At 43.3% G+C, this 10,784-nt stretch overlaps 1 protein-coding gene across 1 annotated transcript in view; it reads right to left on the reverse strand.

Annotated features, from left to right (window-relative positions):
- T265_08631 (hypothetical protein) overlaps nt 1–10,784 on the reverse strand; it is a gene marked incomplete at both ends in the record, with an annotated part of 91,296 nt that overhangs the window by 74,675 nt on the left and 5,837 nt on the right. The window contains 2 exons of the mRNA XM_009174493.1: nt 665–1,074; nt 6,516–6,580. Coding sequence (XP_009172757.1) covers nt 665–1,074; nt 6,516–6,580 — 475 coding nt within the window. The remainder of the gene's footprint in view (nt 1–664; nt 1,075–6,515; nt 6,581–10,784) is intronic.

The raw sequence follows: 10,784 nt of genomic DNA on the forward strand, positions 1-10,784 counted from the left end.
GGAGACTCAATTGAATCTCTCGTTTATGATGTCCTCCAGCTGAATGTGCTGCACACAGGCCGCCTCATGATTCAGTTGGCACGATATTCGAGATATCGCAGTATATTTTCATAAAGGAAACTACTCACAAGGTTGCTGAAAACTCTTCGACAGCGCACGACTGGTTTCGCCCTTCAGCTCTTCTTCGTCTTACTTAGCTGGTGGAATTAGATCAGGGACACACAGAAAACAATCAGCCACCCTAACATGGTTGTTGTGTTACAGCCTATATGTTTTCTGCTTAATTACCGACACTATTGTTTAACATACTTTAAGAAAAATTAGATCACAAAATCATTCCTTCAAAATGTCATGCGAATTGAAGCGAAAGAGCGGGAATGTCGTCTTCGCGATGTCTAAATTGAGAACTGCAGTAACCCCTTGTTTCTCTGTGTTTCTTCTCACCCCTTCCGACCCACTCGGTCTCCACGGGTTTTCAGATGACTGCTCTAGAACTTTGATGCTAGTCACCAATTTCTCATGGGTTCCTAGGTGAACGTTCGTCCGACAAAATGAAGTCTCCACAAACATTAACGTCTGACCTCATATTTAGTTCACTAGTACATATATATGTATATATATACGCTTAGCTCAAAAGCAATCCATCAAAGGACGTGGAACTCACCCATTCTCTCTGTCGAATTCGTGTATGCACGCTGCAGTGTTGTTTTTGTTAGTGACCGACTCAGACGACTGCTGCTGCTTCTTGCCGCAAACAGGTATACGCCTTTCGTAAACACGCTCCTCAGTGGCCAGTGTCGATTTTTGTGTCTTGGAACAGCTGGTCGTCGAACTTATGCTAGGCCAAATCGACACAAATGGCCGCGAGCAATAGAGGACAATCTGGCTGCGTTTATAACCGGGCTTTAGAGGAGCACCAGTTCCAGTGAGATCAACGCAATGTGCGTTGACTTGTCTCACAAAGACCTTCAAAGTCACCGCATTGGAAGAGGTTATAACGTTGGTATGATCGAGCTGCCAGCTGCCAGCCACAAGGGATATGTTAGTATAGCATTGTCTGTAAATTTGAATATCCTGAAAAAGGATGGATGCTCGTGGTAAGTAGTATGAAACTATGCGCTCTGTGTTTGCCCAAAAAAAATATGGATCGGAAAATGTCACCAAAATTATCCACAAAATTCCATACCTGTTGAGCCACAGTTTGGTCCACGACACATGAGTGAGAAAACATCGGATAGACAGGGTAGACTAGGTTGCGTAAGTTCCTGCTTTTGACGAAAACATCCCGTGGTCATCGGTCACTCCTAGATGATGTACACTGTTTGTCAAAACTATGCATGTGATCTGCCAACATTGTGTCCCAAAATAAGGCTGACTGGGGTTTCAGCCTGAATGTTGTAGAAATCACTTAGCTTTTACTTTACGCGTACTCGCTTTTGTATGTCAAATAAACAATAATCAAATTGCGAAAGGTACACCTGTCGGTAGAAGGGTTAGGCGACAAGATAAGGTTCATCTGACATAGGCTTCAACCGCAGTCGGTAGTCCTACCATACAGCACTACGAAATGTCTAGTCCCACAGTCCACCCTTCAGATTTCGGTATGCTCCGATGCGATGTGAAAAGTGGTGCGATGATTTGGTCGCGTGTCGGAGGAACAAAATTCCACTCACGAGAGGCTTACACATTCACTTTATTTCAACGGATAGCGAGCTTAATCAAGCGGGCAAAGATGGTTAAAGGCTTTGAGAAGACAAAGTTCAAGATGACAGGTCACAAGACCCCAGGTTTGTAAGCATTTATTCACTACCACAGTTGATGACAACGGTGCGTAGTATGTTAGGTTTGCGTGAAGGTGCCTTGGTGCGTAAACGTTCACCCGTCAGGTTCTGGCCTTTTTGATTGAGGGTGGTCAAGACTAAACCAGTTTACAAATGAGCATATTTCCCTAGCAGCGCACAATTTCTGATCAAGAAGAAGATAATCTTGGTGAAGACTCAGGGAATACGCCTATCCAAGAAGCGCAAAACCGGCCGCGAATAGTCGATTTCAAAAATTTACTCGTCATGTATTGACAAATTCTATTCACGAAAAAAGGCGCACATGTACACTGGCAATCCTTGATGCGTACATGCTGTTTAGATGCTGCATGAAGATTTATTCCAACACAAGCCGTTCAAGGTCATCTGTTCCATTGTTTTCTTGAGGTATTTCATTTCCTCTGAAGGGCGTGGACCAAGTGGATTTTTCATTGGCCATACAAAAATGATAATACCATTACATGATAATTGGTGACAACCCAATAACTTGCCGCAAAAGTGGGTCCCGCACGTCCATCATGATAAAAGATAACATCGAGCTGTGGTGAGAGGCAGTTTATGAATCGAAACTAATCTGGCATCTTCATTATCTACCTAACCATATCCACTGACAGAAATATGCATTTTTCTTTGAAATGCACCAAGAAAATTGGTTTATTTTAATCTCTCATCCACGAGCTCGTCATACAAACTGAGCACTCTTCAAGAACTGACACAATGCACCAAGACCGGAAAAGTACATATGTGTGGCAAACTTATCCGACTGTCTGCGACTCTTACCGAAATTCCGCATTACATGCGGCGCTGAGGACTGCACTCCCACCAAACCAAAAGTCACGCTCAGGTTCCACATACAGCCACACGGTGGACTGAAAGACTGACTTTCCATCCAAACAGGACATGAATTCAATTGTTTGAATAAAGCTTAAAAACTAATGAGAAGTCATCGTTTTGGGAAAAAGGGGGAATGGAGAACTGGAATTCACAGCGGCTGATCACCGAGGCGATGTAAATGGGTAGAATCGAGGGTGTGGAACTGCGGAGAGTATGAAGTTAGAGATATAGCTCGTTGTATGAGCGAACAATATCCAGAATCACGGAATAAGGACCTGTGTGTTGGATGACCACCTGGAACCATGCATTCTAAACATTAATTATCGTTTTCCTGACGGAACAAATCACTGACAAGGTTGCTGAAGGCTTTTCTACAGCCGACGACCGGTTTTACCCTGTTTGTAGCTAATCAGGTAGGTATAATCCTCCATGATTATATAGCGTTTTTTCCACTCACTGTCACCAGACGGACAGATCATTCTAAGGAAGTAGTCTTCTGACTTTGGGGATGAGGTTCACTCAGCTGGTACGGCGTAAATGACTAGTCAGTCAATTGTTGGTCTTGAATTCTATGTTCGATCGATTTATTCTTAATGTATGCAAACAGAGTTGGTTAACTCACAAATTCGGTCGATACTGATGGGTAGTAACCACGATGAGCTTTGGTAATTCGGACCCATCGGAACAACCAGCCAAGTTGCGTACTGAATAGGATTCCGAACAAAGGGAAGCTTGGGGCTGTGTGCGCACATTCCTAGGTCACTACGATACGTCCGCAAGTTAAGGAATCCTCAATTTTGTAAAACATTTCTATCTATGTGCGCCAATCCCCAAATCCCGCTGAACGACCTAACATCCCATCGCACATCAGTGAACTTGTTTACTATTGAGATCAAAACAGGAAAAAGCTAATGCACTAGTAATAAGGTTGCTGAAGACTCTTTAAAAGCCCACGACCGGTTTGGACCGTCTTGGGGCCCATTGTACCAAATTAAACATGAGGCGGTCAGGTGCAACATATTCAGTTGTTCAAAATTATCATAAACGAGAAAGTCAGCGAGGAAAAGACTACTTTGAGCCAAAACGAAAAAGAGTGCAATGTCAACAAGAGGGTGACTCTTATCGATGAGATCGGTATTCTCTAGTTTGTCGAATACGGAAATGGGATTTTACCAGTGTGAAATGATCTATGGTTTTTGTCTACTGTGCACTGGCCGAAATCTATCAATAACCTCCGACTGTGTGGTTTGGGATGACTGGAACACTTAACGGCTCCCAGACTTGAGCATCAATTTTACTTCCTTGATCGAAAGATTTCACGACCTCGAGTTTTTCTTCGTATGGTCTAGTCAAGCTTCGATCCGCTGTTCTGTAAGGGCGCACTCTACAAAAGGCTTACCCTAGTTCATACTGTAACAATAAACAATTTATTTGATCGTTTTAACCCTTAACTCATGCCCACTTGCTGGTGAACTGGAAGAAAATGGATCCTTTTGGTTCACTTAGTCGTACACCTTGTCAAATTTCATGCTAGCAACTTTGAGTTATCCCAGGAAAGGAAGCTACTGATCCACACCATCTGTAACTGATGGCGATGTGATCAATTTGGGTTCTCAGCTGACATGCTGTTGGAGGACAGCATGTGGCCGGACGATATCGGATATCTCGGAGGTTAGTACTGCGTAACAACAGCCTGGTGTTAGCATGTAACCGATGAAATCGCTCATCATTGTCCACACTATCCGAGTTCAGTCTGCGCCGACCACCTAACTGAGTCACAGAGGAGCTAACCCAGTCTACTTATGCATTCAGATCTCCGGTAAACACTGGGATATCTGAGCTCAGATCAAACGTAAGCGCATTAGAGTTAAACAGTTTCATCTCGAAGCATACCAACAGTTCAATGAAAGGGTGACAACTGTAGTCATTCAAGTAGCTCAGAAAAATTCATCCACGAGATCGATGGGTGCACCGTTTTCTTGTGTTTAGCCATCACGATGCGAACATTTTCTCATTTATTTAAAATACGTATAGTGCTATTCAATATTCTTGTTCTTAGACAGCCGGACTGACTACACTGGTGGCACAAACCTGAAAACCTTTCACAGGAGAAGGTAGACGCGCCACATACGTGAACCTCTCTGGCCAACCACATTCTCTCCGGGGATAACGAAGGTTTGGGTGACGCCCTTTTGGGAAACCATCTTCGCGTCGGCTGTGTTGAGTAATTAGAGGATGAGTGCGGTTATGCATTATGCAAACGCCGTGTTATCGAGTTAACTAGCCAGGAATTGATTAGTACGGTTCATGTTCGACCACTTATCCAATACTGATTGAATCCATTGTGCTACATGGGGGTAAACGAAACAGCGACCAAGGTGGATACTGTTGATCCTATTTCAGAATACTGACTAAAAAACATCGCCTTTTGCGAACACTGCCTGGTCACCCTAATATTTGGGAAATCGAATTAAAGCCCTGTAGTGATAAACTGAAAACCATGGGTGACGCTGTGACGAAGACCAATTGACTTATCTGTGTGCTGTCACAGTTTCGGGGTGAAGAAGCTGTGTTCCAGGTCGCATCCACCATTTCCAAAAAATGCCTTCTGAAAAAATACCTGTCGACAAACATCATAGGTATAAATCAAAGCATACTGTTTCAGTGAGATTATGTCACGTCTTGAATTATCATTTCTGGAGTGCAGCTCTCTCTCTCTCTCTACAGAAAATAGGATCAAGTCGTTCAGTTTGTTCATAACGATATTTCCAAGATTGGTGAAGAAAAGCCTGCGAATAAACTGCCAATTTAGGCCAGCATATCAACAGCCACTTGATCCACAACCAGTTAACATACACAAGCTACCAGCATGTCGACATATTACCGAGGCGTGAGCCATCCTGCTGAGAACTCGGTCTCGCTGTGTTGAGGGAGCTGTCATAACTAATCAGCTACCTTAAATCTGGTATCTCCGTTATATTTAGTCAACGCACGCTTACTACAAAGCATCTGATTAGGATTCTCCCGTCTACTTGCTTCGATTAGTCCACACAAACCAACATAGTGAGTACAGCGGCCCTCTTTAAGGGGAGTGTTCAGGTTGCCCCGCTGACCTGATGAACATTTCTCGTCACACTAACTTCCTTCCTTCTTTCTACGTGGACGCGATGCAGCAGTATGTGATTTTCAGTTTGTAATAAAAGGCCAGGAGTGGCATTAGTACATGGGACGAAATTTATCGTTCCTAGTCGCATTGTGGAACTTTTAATCACTATAGAGTTCTCATCCGTTGCGAACTTCTGCCTTTCGGGTAGGGCGGTTCTTTCTTCGTGTGAGTTGTATGATGCTGATGCTAGTCGCTTAAGCAACCCAGCTGTATCAATCAATGGGAACTGTGAAAAGCAACCCACATTTTGTGGACAACGATTTATCCGAGGGCTGTTCAGAACTGTTTGGATGACCTGTTTCGCTTTTTGCTGTTGCCGTCCGATTCACCGGACCAAATAAATTGGTGCGGTCAATCAGGTGCAGTCATTTTGTTCATACATTGCTGTCACAACTCCCCTTGACCAGTAATTGAACCGATTATTCAAAAACGACCCCGTTCTGAAACCCAGTATGGGCGAGTATCTCACTGTCTAATCTATCAGACACGTACGATTACTCAACCGGTTACCAACCAGGCCAATGATGAATCTGCTGAACCGATCAGATAACCNGTTTTAATCGGGTATGATGAGTTAACTATGGTAATAATTACACTTTCTATTTCTATACCGATAAGGAAGCGATCATGTAAAGTGAAGGATAACAGACGAATTACACAGGAATTACAACGCATATGTAACGGATGAAACTTACATGAAAGATATTTTGGATTTCAAACAGAACGTGACACAATCCCGCCATGTCATCCACAGGTGCATCTAAAAAGACAGAATCAGGACCACATGGTTGCTTGAAGCACCGATAAAAACTAATCAGAAGAGCTTGATGGTAAAGTTTATGGGGCTTTCGTTAACGAATGTCCTTTGGTCTAACGATGGTAAGTTTTCCAATAGTGCTTCCAATGTTCATGAAGGTATCGGAAGTAGTCAATTCATGTGTTTGAAATTTGCCTAGGTGGCTATACATTCGTGACAAAACTTTGTAGCTAATCATGTTTTTCCCATAACTCCACTTTAATGGAAAGAAAATTAATCTTAGTGTAACACAGACGTCAGTGATCCATCTGACGCACTCAGGGAACTCGAGAAGTTATGGCACGAGAAAACGAAGACGACTGACCAGGTTAAATTGTTCCCAGTTCAATGGTACGTGTCTTGAAACCCATATTTTTTATCTAGAGTCGTGACTGGAGCAATATTATCACTGTTGATGAGGGGAGAATGTATACGAATTGAAATGGGACAGGTAGAAAACTTCGTACTGATAAAATCTATATCTGCTGTCCAGGAGTTCTTCGCAGCCGGCAGTGTAGGTCATATTTATATGGACTCACATTTTGATGCTTATACGCGAATACTGGAGGAGATAACGTCGCCACTCTCACCCTCAAGAGCAGGCAGAATGACAAACTGCTTTAACAACACAAATTGTCAGTTGAAAATTCACCGTTCATTAGCTCGTCCTATTAACCTACTGGTTCAGAAAAACCACAGATCTAACCTCGGATAGGTTGAACACCCGTCTGTGATACACACATCGAAGAAACAAGGTTACAAAAACCTACAACCCGCGTCAATGGATGTTACTAGATTGAGAAGGAAAAACAATGTGGCAAAAGAGTCATCTAGAGACTGGAGATTTCAGAAGCAGAGCAGAGGATTGGAGGTGAACTAATCGGGATTCAGTGTCAGAAATTCCCCTATGGAGGTGACGCCAGGTTATTCCATATTTTGCCGCCCCCGTTTTCCGGTTTCCCTTGACCTTTGATGACAGTGAAAATTTCGGGTTCCAGTTCCAGTGGTGTCCATCATTCGTCAGCCAGTTATTACCCCATTCCGTCCAGCTGGTCAAATTATGACGCAGCACATGAATACCTTTATGAGTTTTTCACCGAATACGGTACATATGCTGATCCCGAAAAAATCCAGTTACACAAAGTATTTTATTCTGTCTGGCGTAGTTGGAAAAAGGTGAAAAGTCTTTCACTTCTCTAGCATTAACGTGGCCAAACATAATCAACAGCTAATAAAACCAAAGCACACTGTCTTTTCTTCAAATTGCCAGCTATCCGAGATTGGTTGGGAGAAACTTGCTGTGTGATGTTATTTTCGTACATATCAGCTCCTTCTTGGCTCACGATTTTGAAATTTGCACCGGGTTTAACCAAGCGAAAATGGTCAACTACGGACTTTAGTGCAAGAATGTCGCAACAAATTCTATGGGGTTGCGAAGAACTTTTCCGACCAGCACGTTTAAAATATATTGTATGTATCTGGTTTATCTAAGGCTAACGCGAAAGGATGGTTTCAAGGTCAGGCATGACCGGCCGTAGATGGTGAGTGATGTTCACTGGTAAGACGTATTCGCGAGGTTTACCAATCGAAGTTGCATCTGCATGGAGTAAAAAAAAAGTTCACTTCTCATTAATGTCGAACCGGGAATGAGGCGCGGTCCCACGTACAAACAACTTGGAATGAATAGGACATGAGTACGAGTGAGTAAGGGTTCTGAAAAAACTATATAGATAGAGAACGACGGCTAGTCAATTTTACGCCAACTCATGACAATGATTTCTGGGAATCTTGCTGTTGAAAAAAAGAAGAAGAATCACTGTGTCCTGGAGACTGAACAGGAAGCTGGTCATCTAGTACGGTCCTAAATTGAAATCCATCTGCTGAAAGATAGATCATACCAGCGAAAACACGAGTATGTTTTATACGTCCATCAACTAACCAACCGAATCGAATGAAGGATGATGCATGACTGCGGTTACCGTCAATCGATATACACGTCTGCCTGTTTGAAAGCGGTTTTGTTAACAGGTCATGATGGTCACGAAAGTGCACGCACACTATTGGTCGCTATTAGAGCGGGTCGTGTTAAAACTAGGTCAGAGAAACGAAATGTTGACAGAGGAACAGTCGAAAATTGATTCAGGATTTGCAGCAGCGCAGAGTGTAATTGGGGTATTTGAGGGATGAGTTATTTCGGGCATTCATCTGGAAATACGGACACCGTAGAACCTTATCTATATGTGTGATGAAGCAACCGATTACAACACACAGAATTTCTTATTTAGAGAAACAAATTGGAGCTACAATATGAAATGTGTACGCCACTGCTGCACCATATATAAGCATGCAACTCTACCGCGATAAATTTGCTCTCATAACCCATGCCTAATCACCTTCAGTCGAACAAACTACACTGTGTCAGTATGCCACGAAAATTCTGTACAGTATACGGTTTGTCGAAAGAAACGCTCTCTCCAGCACTGTGGAAGAGGTCAGAAAACGTCTCAAAATATGCCGCAATGCCATATCATATTTTCGGCTACCATAGCCAATTAAGGTATTATTGTGCGGTGACAAGAGAGCCACGTGAAGTTTCACTGACGAGTCGACACACACCGTTAAGCGGTCGTTAGTAAGAGAAGAGGTTACATTTCACTGGTCTGCACATCGCGCCTGATCATTATGGGACCCCGTAATAAACACTTCGGATTGACGATGCAAGTGAAATAAGCCAAGATAAACTGAGATGCATCGAATGTATTCAAAAAGGCCGTGAGCTTGTTTTAATGGAGACAGGTAACCGATCTTATGATTCTTGGTATTCCTGGGTTGGCTAAACTGGCCTGATCAATACACTCCACGACAATCTTGGAGAACAGCCAAGCTTTTTCGCCTCAACTGTACTATCAGTTAACGGAAGAAGACTATTGTTGTTAAGCAACTGAGGGATGACTTCAGAAATTAAATCAACGGTTTACGGAGATACACTTAGAAGAAAGGACAAACGAGAAGAAATCGAGAAAAGACCGGAAAATGAACACAGTTCCCCAGGGCCATCCAACAGGGAAAAATTGATAATGGTAAATCCCGGATTTTTCGGGTGCCTGTAATGGCCGTCTGGAGGAAACTGCGGTTGATGGTTTCTCATTTCTTTTTACGAAGTCCACACAAGCGATTTTTGAATGATATGCGTTCATGTCTTTATGCACTGACTGACATATCCCACTAATTTTTAGTTCAATTAAGACAACGAATGCAAGGTCGTTTGTTTCAAAACTCCGAGTAAGGAACCAAAAGTCAGGTCTTTAAGACGTTAAGCAGTGAACCGCTGCTTTGTTCTACTAACGTATTCCACTCATTTTCTGTTTCCATTCCACGGGCTGAGTAGATACCACTAAGCGGCCCTTCTCGTCCGAATCTACTTTCTCTTGCGCGAAGCGAAACTTATTATAATTCCATGAATCTTATTCTTCAGTCAGGATTCCCTTTAACATCATCAGTGACTACGCTGAACTGTTTTTCTTGATCTGAAAGCTGCCTTTGACTCTGTGGACCGCCAAGCACTATGGCAGTGTCTGTGGAGCAAAGGTGTCCTTCATAAATTCTTGAACCTCATTAAGGCGCTGTACGCCAACTCCCGCGGCCGTGTAAAGGTCTACGGGAAGCTTTCTCCTGAGTTCACCACATCAAGTGGTGTCCAACAGGGTTATCCTCTTTCACCTTTCCTCTTCAACTTCGTCATTGATACGATCATGGAAGACTAACTACCAGCCTCTAATGCCTGTGAGGTCGAAGTGCTCCCTGGGCCTTCGCTCACAGACATCGAGTACGCAGACGACATAACCCTTCTTGGATCTGATCCCGTGGCAATGCAAACAATACTAAATTATCTAAATAATTCTGCCTCGCGGTTTGGTGTGCGCTTCACACCTACAAAGCGTAAAGTGCTACTGCAAGATTGGGTGGGTTCGAACCCTAACCTCATGCTTGCGGACGAACCGATTGAGGTAGTAGACAAATTTGTTTACCTGGGCAGCTGTATCAGTCCCGGTGGTCTGGCGAAAGATGATATTTCCATCCGGATTGGGAAGGCCAGAGCAGCTTTTGCGAACCTACGTCACCTGTGGTGTAGGCGTGACATCAGCTTCTCTGTCAAGGGTCGAGTTTA

This window comes from Opisthorchis viverrini (genome assembly GCF_000715545.1).
Source record: "Opisthorchis viverrini unplaced genomic scaffold opera_v5_230, whole genome shotgun sequence".
In the NCBI taxonomy this organism is placed as follows: domain Eukaryota; kingdom Metazoa; phylum Platyhelminthes; class Trematoda; order Opisthorchiida; family Opisthorchiidae; genus Opisthorchis; species Opisthorchis viverrini.